Source organism: Myripristis murdjan, chromosome 16 (assembly GCF_902150065.1).
Source record: "Myripristis murdjan chromosome 16, fMyrMur1.1, whole genome shotgun sequence".
In the NCBI taxonomy this organism is placed as follows: Eukaryota; Metazoa; Chordata; class Actinopteri; order Holocentriformes; family Holocentridae; genus Myripristis; species Myripristis murdjan.
The window spans coordinates 16,204,769-16,223,795 of record NC_043995.1 but is presented as its reverse complement, the minus strand read 5'-3'; the positions used below and the strand labels follow the sequence as shown (position 1 = coordinate 16,223,795).

Below are 19,027 nucleotides of genomic sequence, written 5' to 3'. Positions count from 1 at the left end.
AGTGGAGGGAGGAGCCTGTCTATATAGACTGTTAAACCTTATTCATTAAACTTCCTCTGTGACTTTCCTCTGTTTTTGGTGCAGATCAGCCAAAGTCAAGCGAGAGCAGGGTAAAATGATGGGATATTCAGCTAAGTGCCTGGACTTAACGAAATATTTGGACAGGGGAGAATGTGTGGATTGCCAAATGAAATGGATAAAACCAGGTAGATTATTATTATAACTATTATTGTCGTTTTTTATCGTTATTGGTATTAATAATAGTAGTGGTGGTACTCTTAGTATTTGGCCTATTGGTTCATCATCATCTGCACCACTATCACCAACAGGATATGAATTTAGTCCTAATTGCGGCTTTTCTGACACCGACGGCCGACGTGAGAGACCCATCCGAGAGTGTCCCCCCGCGCATTATAACAATGGTACTTTCAAGAAGTGCCAGCCCTGCACGGCCTGTGGAGCTGGCTATGAGACGGAGAGCGCCTGCAACTCGACCTCTGATACAGTGTGTCGCCCGCAGTAAGAGACTTACAAACGCGTTTTCTGCAGCCATGACTGCAAACAGCTCTACTCTGCATGCATAGCCTAGTGAGCACTGAATGGACATTGCTATGGATAATATTATTGTTTAGCATAATTTAATTTAATCAAATTTTATGTTAGTCAGTTACTTAGGCTTCTTACTTACTTACTTAGCCTACTTTTTTTTTTTTTTTTTTTTTTTTTTTAGAACTACAACTAGAACACCAACCACCACCAGCATTTCCCCCGTGAGTATGACTGTCTCTACAGTTCAGGTATTGGAATATCATCTTTATAGCCAAACACTTGATAAATGATACCATACATATTTGGGATTTACTGTGCCTATATTAGGCTACCTCATACTTTGCCCCGCTCTTTAGAAGCCAGCAGCATTGTGCAGAATAAGTCAGTCTAGGTCTCACTCATCACCGTCCACAGTCCAAACCCACGTTTTCCCAGCTTGTCGGCTGTACCCTAACGTGGGCTTAAACCGGAAAATATTAGCTGAAACGAGCCTTTGTTTTATATTAAATATAATAATATTCTTTTAGTTCATAATAAATTCTTTTAGAATTAATTTAGCGTTCTCACAATCGATGAAATCAGTGTTTCTGCCACTGAACTGCATTGCCCGTGAAAACTTAATTATGGGCATTTATCTTCAGATGTGCATCATTTATTTCTAAAAAAACAGTGGTAATAATCTACAGCTATGCCATAATTTGTGTTCATCAGTGTCATGTGGACGTGACAATTCTGTGTTTGTTTTCAGCCCCAACCAGTCCCAACCCAAGGGTTTATACGTGAAGACACACTATGTAAGTGACATTGTTCACGGGCTGATGACACACCTACACTATTATTTGCATATGCTGAGACGGAACATGACCCTTGTTATCTGTCTCAGGGAGAGTGGGCCTTCCATTCGTCATCTTAGCTTGCGTCATGCTGGTTGCACTGTTTATCTTCATCTGCAGGAGGAGGAAAAGAGGTCCGCACTGTGAGCATCAAGATTAATTCTCTCTGAATCACTTATCACTGCTACACTCAGCGCTGCAAACTCAGAAATGTGGGCATTCAGCCTCGGCGGTGGATCACACAGTAGCCTATAGCCTACTTTTCTCATTCACCGCAGGCCTACATGTTAAAAGTTTCCTCATTTCTGATATGACAAAGGCGTGACAACTGTGAACTCATCACCGCAAGTTGGATGTAGACATTGCTTCATGTCTGTAGTGCGGGGCTACATGGGGAACATGAATAATGCTGAATAATGCCCCCCTCCCCCCAAAATCTAAAAATGTGTTTCAGATCCCATTTTGTGAGATTTTAATCAGTCTGTTGCTTTTAAAACATGGATTTAGACAATAGAATAGTTTATCATTTTTTCATTCATCATATTACTTCACTCAAAGACAAATAGCCATTCTGAACTACAGTATGACCCTGTCTCTCTCTCTCTCTCTCTCATGGCTGGGGTGTAACACAGATAGTCACAAAATTTCAACAGAGGCATTATCACCCTCAAATGAAGATTTTGCTGTGCTATGGCAACCTGAGAGCAAGGGTCTGGAGCACATTCTGAGTAAGTCCAAATGGCACTCATCACCACAGGTCTTCTAACATTAAAACTCCCAATTCAGAATTACATTGGATGGATGTTTATTCATACTCTTGTACATAACCTACTTCAGTCGTGCATGTATGTGTTGCCTGTCCTTGAATTACCTGTTTTGTTTATTCTTTATCCTATTCAAAGCAACAGGAGGGGCCAGTGAAAAGAGAATGCCCCTCTGGCAATCAGTGAAGTATCTGTATCATATCTAATTCTCTAATCTAATCTAATTTCTTTTTTTTTTTAAGGTCCAGGAGTCTACTCGGCACCTCTACAGACAGTGCTGGACAACCTGGATGTTTTGGAGGAGCTGGTGATCCTGCTGGATCCAGAGGTCCAAAGTGTGAAAAACACTAGACACCTGGCATCTCGCTGCTCCTATTCCTCTTCCTGGATCACTTATACCTACTCCATGAAGGACAAGAGCCCCCTGAAAGCCATGCTGGAGGGGGTCACCACCAAGCACCCAGAGTGGACAGTAGGGCATCTGGCCAAGCTGCTCAGAGACATAGATCGCAATGACGCCATAGCAGTTCTCGCCAAGCTCAAAGTGAAAAATGAGGTGGTGTAGTATCCCTTAATCGGATATGCTTTTGCCAACCATCTCACTGTCAAAGGCTTACTGCTGCTTCTAACAAAGCATCCTATTCAATACAGCAGACCCTGTAAAGTTAATTAGTGTATGCTGGAAATCTCATGAGTTTAGCTTCATATGCATATTTTCACCAATTACAATATACTGCTGTTTAACCTTTTGTTCAACTTATTGTCTTTTTGATGTCATACAAGAGTGATTTGATCAAACATCTTAACATCTTTATTAAGCAAATAACATTATAAATAAAAAAGTGCATAGAAAATTAAACAGGTTTAGAAATATGTATACAATTATTTACAAACAAAGGTTTATTTGTACATGGTAACAAAGACGTATATTTAAAGTTCACACATCTTCTGATTTTTATGTTTTTTACACTTTTTATACTTTAAAATAACCCTACTATATATATGTATATATAACATACAGCTTTCTGAACAGATTCTGGGGGAGATGGTCATGGTAACTTCAGGTTTCGACTAGTGCTTTGCATCCTTCATTGCACGCACACTCACACACACCCACACACATGCCAGCTATGCAGGACATTAAAACCACGATACTCTTAAATTATCATCCTTTTTTTTTTTTTTTTTTTTTTTTTTTTTTTGCATTAGTATTCCCGAACATCTGTCTAAACAACTGAGGTAGAATCCTTGCAAGGAGTTGGGAGTGACTCTGCTCTCGTTTTCAACTAGATGATTGACACAAGTAAATCTGGGCTCCATCCCAGTGATTGGACATGCAAGAAGGGAAGGAGACTGGGATCTTGACAACACATGATTCTCACTGGAAATTTGTTCTCAAGAGGTTACTGGAGTTTAAAAAAATTCGCAAATGAAAAAATGTGGGCTTGGGAAGGCAAACAGTGCTCACTTTACTCCTGTGGCTGATTCTAAAAACCATCAGTACTCTATCCATGAAATATACCATAACCAAAAAAAAAAAATAATAATAATAAAATAAAATAATCATTTAAAAGACCTGCTTTAGAATAATTTCTCTCATAAAGGCTTAAATGCATCACACAACTGTCAAGAGAACAAGAAGATTCAAGTAGTGGGAAAAAAAGGACATCAATTGTAAACAAAAACAGGAAACGAATGGGGAAGATCTCCCAACAACGCTAGATCACCACCATTTATACAAAGCACAAACAACTCTTTACCATTCCAAAATTTGAATAGAAACATGAATAAATATATTGATTTGAACAGTGTGTGGATTCAATTATCCTCATGAATGACAGCATTTAACATCGACTAAGAAAAATATTAAACATTATTTTAAGGTGCTGAGTGCATTCTTTCCAGCTCGTTTTCAGACTGAAAAAGTAGCTCTCTTTCAAAACATGCTGCAACAGTAATAATCAGATCCTCTGTGCATCATGTTCTCACAACAAGAAGTCTGGCTGGTGGAGCTGAATGCACACACTCAGTGGCAATGCTTTTTTTTTTTTTTTTTTTTTTTAAACAGTGCTCTCCCTGATATGAGTTGAACTGCAGGAGACGTTTCAGGAGAAAGAAAAAAAAAATTATGTTGTTTGAGTACACGTGTGCAACTGTACGGCAGCAAAAACTTATTGCAGTAGGTAATCAGCATTTGCCATGAGAGTAGTAAAATATATATTTAAAAAAATAATAATAATAAAGTAAAATAAAAATAACTTCACCTCTTCACTCTTGGCTTGGGTAGTGTTTGCTACATACACTGTACATCAACAAAAGGGTTTTGAAGACTATTTTCAGTCTTTACATATGACACTATCTGTTACTGACTCAAACTGTTACACGGTGATAGCTATCCATGTCAATGCAAGATGGGAGGAGACTAGGTGAAATTAGAAGACCTAAAATCAAACAGATGCCACTTAGCAGACACATAAGTGACTTTGAAGTACTGCTTGAGTGTGTCCGTTTGATGCACATGGTGTCAGCAAGGTTAATGAAATGACTTTGATTTGCAGGACATCTTAGTCAAGCATAAGAGATTAAAGACCCTTTTAAATCTTAGCACCATGGTCCATGGTTGTCTTATTGTTAAAGGAAAAAAAAATATACATCTAAAAAGAAAAATCCACCAACTGACAAAAGTTAAATATAAAAGACACAAATGATGAATCAGGTTAGGGTGGGCATTATGGCTCAATAACGGACTTCACCACCGTAGGGGAAAGGGCTATGCGATCCCATCACTGGGGGATGGAGCCACCATGATTACAAGTGTACAATAGACAGACATATCCCAAAGCAATGAAACAATGAATAAATCAGATAAGAAATCTCCAAGACTAGGTATAGGTTACCAGCAATGATTGAAACAGATAAGGCTTGACGTGTGTATCAAAGTAAAACTCACTGGTGCTATAAATTAAGAAACGGGCAATCCCCAACTTTTAAATATCCTGTTCTCATGAACACCCACACCGCAATATCTTTTGAGCGATCTTGCTCAGCCAGCTATACATTTAAACTGTTCACACTAGTGGGTGTATCTAGGCTACAGGTCGTTGTGAACAAAAAGCAGGCAAGAAACATATCAACAGTAAATTTGCTGGGCAGGTTCTCTTCCTATTCCCCATTCTATTCTTATCCACCTATCATTTCTGACATACCGTAAGTTATTGGCCATCTCCTCTCCCAGTCTCATAGTGGCTAATTCCCCTGCTGTGCAGACTGCCTTCTGCCACCCCAAGCCCAATCCAGTGACACCTTAATTTAAGGCTTAACTAGTAAACAGGATTCTCCCCTTTTCATACGAGGGATCACTTAGTTGAGGAAGCGCCTACACCGCCGAGCCCCACAGTTACAGCTGAGTTTGTTGCTGGCGTCTTCAATGGGAAACTTGTAGTCATATGTGAGTTCCTCCCCCCTATAGATCTTCCTAAGGGCAAAGATGACGATATGCTTCTGGCCCTCTACGTTGATGACTCGTGAGTAGCAGTTAGGCTCACAGGAGTGGTTGATGAATCGTGCTGCGTTGCCATGCATGGTTGCATCCACCACGTCAAAATCGTCAATGCGGAACATATAACAGCCAATACCCTAAAAAGGCAATAATACAGCATTGTAGTATTAATGCATACTATGACTTTTGTTTGTTTGATATTTGTTTATCCTTTATTCATTTGATAACTGAGCGGATAACTGGAATGCTTTCAAAATCTGAAGAAAATTCTATTAAAGGTAGAGTACTTTACAATAAAACTACCCTTATAAATGTATATCTATATTAATCATTACTAAACAAGTTATAACAGTTTTCATATATCGATGCAGGGTCATTATTTGGCAAGCTCAAGTTGCTGATGGACTTCATCTACTCTGTTAAATCTCAGAACTTACTTTACTCGGTCCTGCCATATATGACCCTGCATTGATGTATGAAAACCACATTCTGATTTGTTTATTAATGATTTATAAAGTATTTACAACTTAATCATTGACCTAATGAACCAGTCATAAAGCATTTATAAGGGTAGTCTTATTGTAAAGTGGTCATTCATAAGGGTAGTCTTGTTGTAAAGTGGTACCCCATTAACTCTTAGGAATAAGAGAAGGAGAGATGAGTGACAAACCTTGCCATCGTAGTACTTCTCCCTTTTGTCAGTGAGCACTGAGCGAATGACAATGCCTGCATATTCAATAACCATCTCCCCTGCTTCAATGTTCCTCTTGCAGAACAGACCACGCCCATGGATAGCAGACCTAGAGCAGGAAAGCAACAAAAGTTCAGAGTCATGCATAAATTACATTAAATAGCTATTATCAAAGTAACACTAAGTAGACTAAGTCCCTCACTCATTTTCCATGCTTTGCAAAATGCAGATAACAGTGAGATGCCAGTTTACAGGTACATCAATACTGTTTCATCCAGCTGTTGTTCTGGTAGTTACATTGTGAACACGCCGGAGATATAATGGGGAGGGGTGGTGGGGGAACCAATGTATTATTCAACAGTAGAACTAGGAATGCCAATATCCGATATTCACTTTAAAGCCTTTACTGGCCGATGCAATGATGTACCAATGCTATTGTACATTCTTAAACGGACCTGAACATGCAACCAATCCTACATGTGCTTAGATTCACCGTTGCATGTGTCACCCTACAGTGGCTAAGAAATTGAACATGGGGAAAGAAATAAACACAGAACAATTCATTTACAGTTCCAGAGACAAATCTACAGCACAGTACTTGCTATGAACAACCTGCAAAGTAACACTATGATAGAATAAAGACAAAGTAGGAAAACCATGTAGCTCCAATCCAGTGGTCACAAAATTATATTACAGTCCTTGTTCACACTAGACATCTTCACGATCATCCTCTGCTTCTTCCAGTTTTTCATTATGTTTACAACATTTATGATGAATTAACACTGGACAGCAGTGTCGAGAAACCGTTAATTCTGTGCAAACAAAGCACAGATAAAAATATAACCAACATTGTTTACATTCTCTCAGACTGAGAGTTCACTCTTGAAAACATTGGTGGTGTCCAAAACAATGTTTTGGGGTATTTACCATCAGGAATTTAGTGACATTTTGCAGTCTGAATAATCACGCATTTTCAAACTACCAGCATCATGTTATCTTCACTCTCAGTTAAAATCAACTCGCAAATCACGGGAAAAGCAACACATCTAGTCGACTGATCACTATGCACAGTTACATTTCCACAGAGGGCACGTAAACTACGGCAGCAGCCTCTGCAGGCTATGCAAGAGCCGCCTATTTTTGTGTCTTTTTGTATTATTTTCCATTGGTGTTATTTTTCTTTACTAAGATGAAGCAACAAATGTTGCTCTGTGCTGACCTGTACACGCCTACAGCCTCCTTGGATGTCCTTTCCAAATGTCTGAAACGCATGGCCATGGGTAGCTCCAGGCTAGTTGCACGTCTAAAAGAGAAAGATATTTAATATTTACTTAAAAAAAAAAACACAGAAGAAAAAGGGAAAACAAATAATTTGCTAACAAACAAAAAAACAGCACAGCAGCAGTAGTAGTAACTCTTGCAAATCTCCAATGAAATTAGTCAGGCCTGACCTTGTGGATTTCAGGAGAACCTCATCTTCCTCATCATCGTATGGCCCTATGTCAGGCAGCTGTCTGTGCTGAGAAGCCAGGAAGTTAAATATGTCAAATGTCGACTTCCTGTAAAGAAAGGGAGGTATGAAGTAAGAACAGGCATAAAACAGTCAATCTTAATCAAAGTTCAGAGCATTTAGCTTGAGCTTTGATCCCAGTGTTTTTATATGTATTTTGTACCACCATGCACCGAATTATTTCATGCTGCCAAGTCCTGTCTGCTTGAATTCTTGCCTAACGCGAGTCAAAATTCCCTAAAATTAGGTATTATACCAGATATAACATATTGAACAACATGAAAATCAACCCTTCCTTGACTCAGGACCAATCTCTCTGCAAAGTTTCAAATAAATCTGTTCAGAACTTTGAGATATCTTGGCAAGAGACAAACAGGGAGGACAATTACATTACTATTACATAATCAAACTGTCAGTTTCATGTGTGTACTGCCTTTCTGGACCTCTTTTCATGCCCGCTGTTTTGGAGAGGACTTCTAAGAATTAAAATTTCTAAGAACTGCGTCTGGGGAAGTTCAGCTTGACAACTGGTTGATAAACAACTTTGAATCATGAATAACAAATGCTATTGAACCACATGCTTGTGACCAAACTGGTTCAAAACTGATGTTATATTTGAAAACAACAACAACAACAACACTTTCCAAGTATTGAGCATATTTGGAACATTTCATTGTTATATGGGTTACATGTGACAACTGTTTACTGGTTGAATTTGAACCCAAACATTGGTAGTACGAGACTACTCAACCACCAGAACACCCAACATCCACCTCCAGGCAAATATTGAATGTTTTTAAGAGCAGAACCTCTGAGCAAAGGCTAAATGCCTGCCACAGAGGTTGGTGGTCAAACAGGACAAAATGTGGGGGAAAAAAGAAAATATAAAAAATCCAGCAATTTGCTAGTAATTAGTCTTAGTTTCCCTTGCTGCTTACACATAAATTATAACCTGTGTCTATACTGCTTCACTTTCAATCAATGATGCATTTATAAAATTAAGTGTCCTCTTATAAAAGCACAAGTGGCATACAGACCTAAGGTAGAGCTCAGAGCGGGCACAGCCACTGGGATTGACAGGCAGGTCCTCCTCCTGGGTGAACTGTTTAAAGAAACGGAAGGTATGGCCTTGACAGCGGCGTGCTCCTTGGAGTTGCTCCACCAAGAACACCACTGCATCGTGGACCAAGCCCAACATACGGGCACCAGTCATCCCGAGGAAGGTCAGCTGTCTCAGCCTAGCAATTGCCCGTGCCTCCTGCACCCCGTCTATCACAGCTCTCCAAGCAACTGAAGGGGAAGATGAAAATCAAGAATTTCAAACGGAATGTAATGACCTAAAATCCCTCAAAAAGTACCACCCATGACTGATTTATGGTGCAATGTCTGGTTAGTGATTAAGACTGCCTGCTTTCATTACCCTCAATGCTGTCTGCCTCCACACTGAACCCATCATCACTGGTTATCTGGAATAGTAGGTGTGGCTGCTCTCTGTTTCCAGGGAACTCTACATCCTCGTCAGATGGCAGTGGTTCATCATCTGAGGTAGAGGCAGAGCCTAATAAGAACAAAGGTTTATAAAACTTTTTTACTTATAATTCTTCCTTCTTAGAGCAAAGTTATAAAACTGCAAATCACATCCATTGGATTTCTTCCAATGGATGTTATTTGCATTCCAGTCTTACGATGCTATCGAGCAGTCAAAATCAGCAGTACCTGAATACTTCTTCCAGTCAGTCAGAGTGCTGTGTCCCACTGCTTCCAAAGCAGGTAGTTTGCCCGTTTCTCCCCGAGACATCGAGAGACAATCCCAAGACTCTGACCTGTGTGAGGTAACAGTGATAGTGAGCTAACCCTAACCCTAAACTAAATGGGCAAGACAATATACATTTAACAATATAAACATTTCATACATACTGTTGATGTGAGTTGTTTCTTGCCTTATTAATTTAAGTCTACTGATATTTAAATAAGCTTCAAAATCATATAAGAAGAAACAAATGACTCTTATATGAAAACATTAAAAATCTAGAATGATCACAGCTATTGTACACAGCACTATTAGAAATAAACTCGAAAAATTCACTGAACGTTACCATTGCTGCCATTCAGTGGCAAGAATGATTGGCTTGATAATTATATTCAACTGGGGGCTATTAGGTGGCAGTCTACACAAGATAACAGTCAATGCCACAGAATCTGTAGAAAAGCACCTAACTCAGATGATGGCGTGAGGGAAGGTATGGGAAATTTCGTCAGTATGGTAAAATACATGCAAGTACTCTGTCAGTGCTAGTTTAGTTCTACTATATTATCTTTTTCAGAACCCATTCTGAAAACACCAATGTTTTATTGATCCAATAAATCCATACAGTGCCATTCATGGGTTAGTTAAATATGAAGGCCAAACAGAAGCAAATTTTGAAATAAATATATAGTCATTTGCCATGGATATACAAAGATACCAAACTGCTGTATGGAACACTTGGTATGCTGCATAAATGCAATCCACAGCCTAAAAATCTTATTGTATATTAAGCCTAACCCTTTTTCACTGCTAGTTTTACGCTCCTTCAAACCTACAAAGACAGTTGTAAAAAAGCTGCAATAAACCCAAACAGATGTGAATAAAATCTCACCCTGTGCTGTCAGAGTCACTGAGATGCTCCTCATTCAACTTGTCCAGGTTCAGCACTGCTTTCACTGTTGGAGTCTTGATGCGAACTCCTGAAGCCCTGGTGATGCTTGGGCAGTGGGGTCTACAATGCTCATCATCATCACTAGGAGGCTCTGGTTCTAGAAAATCAACTTTGGACTTCTTTGTAACAATGCGGTCTGAAAGGGAGGACACCCTTTTCATGCGGACATGGGTGCGAGGACGGGGTGCAGGGTTTGGCAATTGTAATGGTGGTGATTTTGGAGGCTCAGGTTCAATTAACAGACCAGGGGGCAAAACCAGAGAGGAAGGGCTAAGTGTTCGAAACCCACCCCACTTGGGGGTGTAGTTACTGGCCATTGCTTGGGTGATAATAGCTTGGGCACTTTCCGCAGGAGTCATGGGAGGACTCTCAGTCCGGGGAGTAGAAGGCCCTAAGGCCTTGGCTGACTTGGATCTTCTGGACGCAGTGGGCTCCTTCTTTTTCTTTGGCTTCTTCATCTCTGGAATAGCATCATCTGTTGATGTTCTTGCATTCTTTTTTGACTTTTTGACATTTACTGGTGCCATTGCTCCATTGCTGTTGTGAGTGAGCAGTTGCGTAATAGTGGTTGGATTCTGAACTATGGGTGTTACCACCTGAGGAACTGCTGCTGCCACATTGGTCCCAGGAGCTGGAGCAGTCATGTTACCAGCTGCTGCCAGTGTGGCTGACAGCGCATTACTTTGTAGAAGGCTGGCTATCTGAGTGACACAGTTATAGGAAGGGGAGTTGGGTGTGGGCAGCTGGAAAGTGTTGCTTTCTGGGTTCTTAACAAAGATCTGACCAAGGCGGTTCACCAGTAGGACATGCGGTGTAGGATCTACATTGGGACCTCCTACCTCCTTTACAGTAAGGATGGCATGACCAGGTAAGGCCTGGGGCACTACTGGCTGTTGAGGCTCTAAAGCTGGCCTAGGTGTGGCAAAGTTGATGGAGATTGTGTGACCAGATGAAGCTTCCTTCTGCAAAGATGAGGAACTGTAACCATTTAACATCACAGGGACTGAGGTAGTCTGAACTGATGATGGAATAGATGGACCCTGTGATGACAGTCCAGCAGAAGCAGATGATATTGAGGGAGAGGAAGAAACAATGGTAATTGCTGTAGAAGCTAATGGCTGTGTTTGTGTGGTGTACATAGGTACAGAGACGGCTCCAAAAGTTGCTACTGGATGACATGTGCTGGATGTAGCTGACAACATTGGATCTGGATCATTTTGAGGGGTTACATTCACTGGTGTTTGTGACATGTCTCCAACTGGACTGAGGGTGGTTAGTTTAGTACACAATGAATCCATGGGTGGCAAGTTTGTTGGGTCTTGTGAGGATGTGACTTGTTGAAGTGTAATGCTTGTAAGAGGGGGCTGACTGAAACCTGGCAGAGACGGATTCATCTGCAATGGGTCCACAAGAACTTGAGAATGGTTATGCAGATCTGTGGACATTAGACAAGAAGGTTGAAGAAGATCCAACAAAGAGCCCTGACTACTGTCAGCAGAATCAGCCAATGAAGGTTCTGCTGTATTAGCTGTTAAGTGGTTCATGTACACAGTAGACCCCTCAGTGGATGATACAAAGTGACTGCTGTCCGACTCTGAGAAGAGGGGTTTAGGGACTTCAGACTGTTGGGTCTCAATGGGAAGAGGAACCAGCTCAGTTAAATGGGTGCTGGGAGAGGGAGGATCACACCTTTCCAGAACAAGAGGCGTCTCAGAGGCAAATTCTAAACTGGATCCCTGGAATAACTCTTCTGGATTTGAGGTTTCAGGCACCTTTGTATTGATCAAGTTAGGCAGAGCCTCTTGAATTGGAGCAGCCAGCAGAGTCTCCTGATGGCACATCTGTGCTTCTAAGGGAGTGACAGAGCCTTGCTGTGGAGAAGCTGTGGAAGTCTGTGAAGGAACAAAGCTTATACCATCCTCATTTGAGTGAGCTGTGTGATGGGCTTTGGGTGGATCCTGGAGTAAACTATCCATAGACGTTTGGCTGGCAGCTGCAACAGTGGCAGACTCTGTGAGCTTGTCAGTGCACAATGCTTTAGGGACCGGACCCTGCTCAACACTGTCCTTGTTGCTTGCAGTTTCTGGTTTAAGGAGCTTATGATTAAGGTTTTTGGCCGGTATCGGAACTTGACTAGAACCCTCACCTTTCTGAGTATCATCACTGGTAGTTATGCTGGCATCACTCTCTGTACCATCATCTACACCATCCAACTGAGTAATAGGTCGAGAGGAAGGGGAGGATGGAGACTTAGAATGATCTCTTGAGCCACAGCTGACTATTGTTCGTGAAAAGTCAAAATAGTGCTCCATATCATCATCAGAGGATGTGTTCCCCATGTCATCCCTGGCTGAAGATCGTGGCAGAGAGGCAACAAGAGCCTTACGTTTGTGTACCTCTCGGGCTCTTCCCCAAAATTCCTCCTGGTCATCACCTTCCACCACTATCTGACCCCCACAGTTCATTGCCACTCCTTCATTCAGAAGTGTCTCTTCAATTTCCAGCTCTGTCTTTAGCTCAGAGCCCAGAGCCATGTCAGGGTCCTTGTGGAAGGACCCATAGGGGAATTCTTGGTCCTTCTGTTGGACCGAGTCCCTTAGGGGTGATGTACCATTTGCTGTAGAAATATCTTCAGGCTCTGGCGAAGCCAAAAAGTTATGCGGCACCTCCACAGAGTCTGACTGGCTCAGGTCAAATGACAATCGGGGTCTAGGTGAATGCTGGATGGCTGAAGAGAAAGACAGGTTTGATGATGGAAAGCTTCCTACACTGTCTTGCCATGCAGCATGGGGAAACGGAGCTGAGGTAGAATGGGTCATTGTACTCCCAGGGCATCGGACAGAAGAAGCACTTCTACCTCCAACTGGGCGGGGTGATGGAGAGGTTAGCAGGTTGTCGGTAGCACCAAGTGGGAAGAGCGGAGAAGTGGGCAGGGAAGATTTTCCAGCACGGAGGGTAATCGGTCCACTAAGAGTGCCCAAGGGAGGAGGGGGCATGTGACTGCGGAGGCCCGCTGTCTGTGAGTGTGGGCTGTGACGACGAGGCCTTCGAGTCTCTTCTAGATCACTTATGGTTAATATGTGGTGGGGTTTCGACTGGGTTGCTCCTATGAAGAAAACAGGGTTGATCAACACCTTAAGGCTTAAGTGTTCTTGACTGAATAGCTGACAAGCTTATCTTCTGCTACAGAATAGATTCCAACTTTTTTTTTTTTTTAAACTAAAAAAGAATCATATTAGCAATTTACCTGGTGATGGCAGAGGTCTGGACATTCCTCCAGCTGGCCTTCTGGTCTGTGGATAACTGGGAATTTTTGGCCTTGCCGCATGATCAGGTTTATGGATTGGACCTGGATGGCTGAGCGTTACCTCAGTTGGTGTTTGGGATTCTGCGGTGTCAGTCACTTGGGCTTCAGATTCTGACAAAGAAGTCACTTTATGAAAACATCAGTCTGTTAGCCAAGATATAGCGAGCTGTTTGCCTTGAATGGTTGTTTTAAAACTATTCTTTATTTTATATTTAGTGGTATTTTTGCACTGGTATTCTTGCACTAGCTGCAGAGTAACAATGATTTTCATTCACCTTTACACCTGTGTATCATGGAATGACAATAAAAAAATCTTGAATCTGTGTTTCCTATTTATTACATCGACTGTGGGGGCCTGCCATAGAGTACTTTGTCCCGAGATAGTTTCATAATGAACCAAAAACATGATAACATAAAAGATCTCTAAGGTTGTGTTTTTGCACTGTTGCTTCAACAAAGCATCTCACACTGCCAGTAAATCAGCACCCCCTTGCTGTTCAGTTGTAAACACTAAAATAAGGTGAGGAATTCAAAATAAAATAAACTTGTTAATATAAGAAATAATCTACTAGAAATCAGGTAATGTATTTTGTTTTATAATAAAATATTCAAATATTCTTAATAGTCTATATACACCCTCTCAATTACACTGTAAACCTGTGTGAAACACTGATCTCACTTACCAGGCGGGGGACAAGGGCTGTGGGCAATGGTGTGATTGTCTCCTTGGTCAGGCATCTCCTCAACAGGCTTCTCAGGGACAACAGGCCTGACCTCCCGGACTGTGCACGTGTATTTACACCGGCGCAGAGGATTAACTGTACTCCAGTACCACCGAGAACACCTAAAAGGGGAATGACAAGAGTGCTTCTAATTTACAGAGCCCAATATGTGTTTTATGTAGTGAAACTAAAAAGATAAAATGGAACTTACTGAAAACCCACAGGGAACAATTTCCCTTTACCAACTGAAAGCTCTGTGAGCACACCTAGCTTGTCAATCTGTAAGGAACCTGTGTAAAACAGGGTGAAAATAAGATCAGGAAGTCAACAGTGATTAAAGCCAAAAAAAAAAAAAAGGAAGAAAAAAAATCCCTGTCTGAAATTTTTTTCAAGCTGTAGCTGAGTAATGTTACCCATCTGTAACTGGCCAAACAAGTTACTGGTTACATTATTTGATGATGGCTAAACAAATAACACAATATGTGAAATTATGACATTTCAGCACCACTCCACACAAAAACATTGGTGCTGTTCTCTAATGCAGCCCTCAAGTTAAAATAAGCTAGGCCAATAATGTTTTTAGGAAGGAAGCAGCTTTTGAACAGCTTTTCTATTGCCAGTTTTCTTTTTTGTCAGTTCACTGCCCTTTTCAATCTATGAAATGTAATTATTACTTTTCTTTCAAACACTTCAAATAATCAGCCATCTACATAATTTTTCAGAATATTTGTTTTACATGTTTTTATTAATCTTATTATGACACTAAATACAACAATGTTGTATTTAGTGTATTTAAGCGTAATTAAGTGAGCATCTTAATACTTCATAGAAAAAAAAAACATCACACAAACAGCACCAGCATTAAATAAAATAATAAGTTCAATAAAAAAGGTGCTTTTCATTTTCTCTGCTTTTTGTCAGTGAAACCATATACCTGAAACTTGACTATACCTGACACCTTTTAAGTAAATAAGTAAGTAACCAAATTAACACATGGCTCTTACCAATCATTACACTGATGGATTCAGGCTCGAGTCCTGTCAAGAACTTTCTGCGGAGACTAATCCCTTCAAAGTCCACATACACCCTGCGGTTTACCTCAAACCCTTGACCGGATATCATCTGTAGAACAAAGGAACAGACCAAGTGGCAACATTGCTCAGGTTCAAAAGCCAAACTTTTTAACTGTTTCAACATCCATTAAGAGGTGTTTTTGAAGAAAGGCATATACCTTGCCACTGATGAGATGTCTGTGCTTGTAGCAATAGACCTTTTTATCATCCTGGAACACACAGTGGCGGGAGCGGGCACACATAAAGTGGTAGTTGCTTTGACAGGAAGTGAGACAGCAACCAACTGTGGCACCTGTCTGGTTGCAACGCTCACATCGCTGAAAGAGGGTAAAAATTATGACACTTCCTTAAAGACTGACTAGAAGGAAAGTAATCAATTCAGCCATAAGAGCTTCACATGTATAGAATAAAAATGAGAAAATTTATATCCATAATAAAATTATAGATTACAGGAGGATGAACCTGACAATTAAGCTTGTTTACACGATGAATTAAACACTGACCATCAAGCGGCCCCTTGTGACAGCACTGTGTACATGCAGCAGAGATCCATTGTCCTCCTCAAACACCTCAGCTGACCACAAACAGCAGTTGACATGTGCCCACTCATTCTGGCCAAGGTATAGCAACCTGCCTGCTTCCTATGGAGAGACACAAAGGGTTCAGTAAAGAATCACTAAATAGCAGAGCATAGTTTCTTTACGTATTTAGGTGCAGTTTCCTACCCTCACACTGGGCATTTAAAATGCACTGTTGCCCTAGTTCATTTCAGTTTCTAATGCTGTTACTTACATTGGGTTTAAGGTCTCCGTATTTTTGGCACAAAGAGCACTGCCTCTCATCATCCTTTGACCATCCAGTGTCCAGATCTGCTTTTGAAAGCCGGCCCCGTTTCCCTATGTGAATATAAAAAAGAAAATATTTTAAGCCTTTAGCACAACTGAACCAAAGCAATCACAAAATAGGCAATTTTAATGAGGTGTTTTTAGTTGATACTATTACCTTTGAATTTGAGTCTGACAGCTCTGCTGGTCTTGAAATGGTTCCGAATGGTTGGCTCACCAGACATTGGGGATGCAACATCTTCCTCCTTTACATCTAAGCTTTGCACACTGTCCTCTTGCAGTACCCTTAGTGGAGCCCTGGACTGCAGTTCCTCCCTCTCTCGCCACTGAGCATAAACATGCTCAGTTGTAGGAGGGTGAACAGCATGGGATAGCATCCCCCTGTGCCAGAAAATCAACAGACCGACTTAGTAAGTTCTCCTTAACTTTGCTTCATTTCAGTCTCGGTCATGTTGCACAACAGAAGGGAGACAATGTGGAAACTTTTTGTGACAGTCAAGTGAAGAGTGCCTAACTGCCATAGTGTTGTTTATAAAGTTAATCTTCAAACTTACAGTTATGAATAATCTTACTTTAAGTGCTATTTCCCAAACATGAATGACAAATTGGATTTGTCATATCCAGACATATCCAGTTTTATGTTAAAATTACTCTTGTAAGTGCTCTTCTTCACTTACATATTCTTCGAATTTCTATTGATCCATGTGAAACATCCTATTACCCAATTTTCCTTCTTTGGTCAAGTAAAAAAATAAATAATCTCCTGTAAAATAGTGACAAATTTTGCCTCTGACTGTTACACGCATCTAACCCTAACCCTAACAGCCACTTGCTACCCACCAACCAGCCACTAAAAATTATATCTGCCTGGTTGTGATGCACAGATCAGCTCTGACATCATCTGAATCCGCATGTCATCATAAACCACATACTCAACACCCACCTGAATGAATTATTTCCTCCTATTTAGCAACCTGCACCAGCAAGGACATATCACCCACAGATTAACCTGTCCCTGTAGGCTATGCTGCCTTTTAAATCATGTTGAGAAGCGCAAGCTTTCCAGGTATTTTTTAAATTATGTATTGCACTGTTGTAATGTTTTCTTCACTGATTTAGTTTAAGGATTAGAGAGGCTGCACTCGGACGTATCGTGGGACACTTCAGCAGCAACACTAAAGCCTGTGGTTATAAGCCTGACAGAACAGAAAAAACACATTTTAACATATACATACAGCACTTTGCACCTGTGGCATGTGACCAAGTATTTGACTTGTGACCTGCAATTAATGAAAATGTACATTTTTATAACCTAGCCCTAGCCTTAATATGAACAGGCTTCATATTTAAAACCCACCTTTTTTTTTTTTTTTTAAACCTAAACCTACTTTTATTGCCTCTAACCTAGCTGTGCAACTTGGGGAAAAAGAGAGAAAATTACGAAATGTAGGAACTTTGTTGTGCAAACCACATGACATGTATGCAAAGAGATGATTAGCAAAGGTGATAAAATCTACAAATGTGTGACTAGAGGACATTACTCACATGGGTAAGTCTTTGGTGCAAGGTTCCCACACTTTTGGGTCTTGGCTGTTGAACCAATTGAATACTTCTTCCAAAAGCTGAGGAGGAAAATCAAATCACATTACACAATCCGTTCCAATTTTTCAGACTCCCAAAACAATCTGACTACAGACCCCTCCAACCACAGGGCAATAGAGCTCTCATTTCTGCAAACAAAGACTATAATAAAATTAGTGAAATTTAATGCAGCATCTCATATTTAAATGTTTTTAAAACAGCATCTCATATTTAAATGTTTCAAATCATATTTCAAGTGCTCAGCATCTTTGACAGTTCTGTCGCTGTTAATAGTTGATGTATTAACATTTATGCAACGAGGTGTATGACCAACATTATCACTTGAAATGCAGCAAATGAAATACATTATTCTTACACAAATACATGTTTAAATATCAGTAAACTGTTTCACTTCTTTTGTTTGTTTCCATCTACAGCTTAATGTTTTGAATGATGCTAAAAGATCAGGCTTCTGTCGATCATGGTGGCCAAGTTTATACCTTTAGGTAGTAAGAGCGTGCAAGGGCAGTTGGTCGCTCCTCCTCTGGAAGATTCTCCTCCTGCTCAAGTCTCTTCCGCACAACTTGAACCACATCCTCATGGAATGTTTTCTGTAAAAACAATTTTACACCATCCCAAACAGTTAGACTGTGTGTCCAGAAAATCAGAATGTAGAATGCACTAAAGTCAAATGTTGAGAGTATACATGTTTTTATACCTTGACAGCACACCTGATTTTTACAGATGAATTCTGCATCAAAAGGCTACGATAGCTGAGCTGTAGGTGTCTCCAATGCTGGAGAAGCCCACAGGGGCTGCCACCATACATCAGGTGCACCGTTCCAAAAATGTAAGTGTGCACAGAGTGATAAACAACATAGACAGCTTAAGCACAGCCAATCAGTCTTTTATGGAATCTATTTTCTCCCCAATATCCACAAAGCTGCACAAAAT

At 40.6% G+C, this 19,027-nt stretch overlaps 2 protein-coding genes across 7 annotated transcripts in view; one reads left to right on the top strand and one right to left on the bottom strand.

Moving 5' to 3' along the window:
- Nucleotides 1-65: 65 nt before the first annotated feature.
- Nucleotides 66-3,081, top strand: igflr1 (IGF-like family receptor 1). 3 transcript variants are annotated; one of them, XM_030073425.1, is made up of 7 exons: nucleotides 66-206; nucleotides 330-519; nucleotides 731-797; nucleotides 1,298-1,343; nucleotides 1,433-1,516; nucleotides 2,015-2,110; nucleotides 2,389-3,081. In XM_030073425.1, exons 1-7 carry the CDS (start codon nucleotides 116-118, stop codon nucleotides 2,709-2,711), a joined length of 897 nt encoding a protein of 298 aa, XP_029929285.1. In that variant the 5' UTR covers nucleotides 66-115; the 3' UTR covers nucleotides 2,712-3,081. The 3 variants fall into 3 exon arrangements, with proteins under 3 accessions (XP_029929285.1, XP_029929283.1, XP_029929286.1); XM_030073423.1 differs by having other exon boundaries at nucleotides 1,433-1,525; XM_030073426.1 differs by having other exon boundaries at nucleotides 731-770; nucleotides 1,433-1,525; nucleotides 2,389-3,080.
- Nucleotides 3,082-3,317: 236 nt separating this feature from the next.
- The window catches only part of kmt2bb (lysine (K)-specific methyltransferase 2Bb), a 32,177-nt gene continuing 16,467 nt past the window's right edge, over nucleotides 3,318-19,027 (bottom strand). For 2 of the 4 annotated variants that reach the window (XM_030073292.1, XM_030073295.1), the window contains exons 19-36: nucleotides 18,574-18,684; nucleotides 18,038-18,114; nucleotides 16,650-16,873; nucleotides 16,440-16,543; nucleotides 16,151-16,288; nucleotides 15,806-15,964; nucleotides 15,579-15,696; nucleotides 14,786-14,864; nucleotides 14,536-14,696; nucleotides 13,793-13,978; nucleotides 10,486-13,651; nucleotides 9,563-9,669; nucleotides 9,267-9,404; nucleotides 8,884-9,136; nucleotides 7,788-7,895; nucleotides 7,556-7,639; nucleotides 6,316-6,445; nucleotides 3,318-5,782 (exon numbers count right to left, since the gene is read on the bottom strand). In XM_030073292.1, coding sequence (XP_029929152.1) covers nucleotides 5,507-5,782; nucleotides 6,316-6,445; nucleotides 7,556-7,639; nucleotides 7,788-7,895; nucleotides 8,884-9,136; nucleotides 9,267-9,404; nucleotides 9,563-9,669; nucleotides 10,486-13,651; nucleotides 13,793-13,978; nucleotides 14,536-14,696; nucleotides 14,786-14,864; nucleotides 15,579-15,696; nucleotides 15,806-15,964; nucleotides 16,151-16,288; nucleotides 16,440-16,543; nucleotides 16,650-16,873; nucleotides 18,038-18,114; nucleotides 18,574-18,684 — 5,619 coding nt within the window. In that variant the 3' untranslated portion in view covers nucleotides 3,318-5,506. The remainder of the gene's footprint in view (nucleotides 5,783-6,315; nucleotides 6,446-7,555; nucleotides 7,640-7,787; nucleotides 7,896-8,883; nucleotides 9,137-9,266; nucleotides 9,405-9,562; nucleotides 9,670-10,485; nucleotides 13,652-13,792; nucleotides 13,979-14,535; nucleotides 14,697-14,785; nucleotides 14,865-15,578; nucleotides 15,697-15,805; nucleotides 15,965-16,150; nucleotides 16,289-16,439; nucleotides 16,544-16,649; nucleotides 16,874-18,037; nucleotides 18,115-18,573; nucleotides 18,685-19,027) is intronic. The other 2 variants (XM_030073294.1, XM_030073293.1) reach the window with 2 other exon arrangements.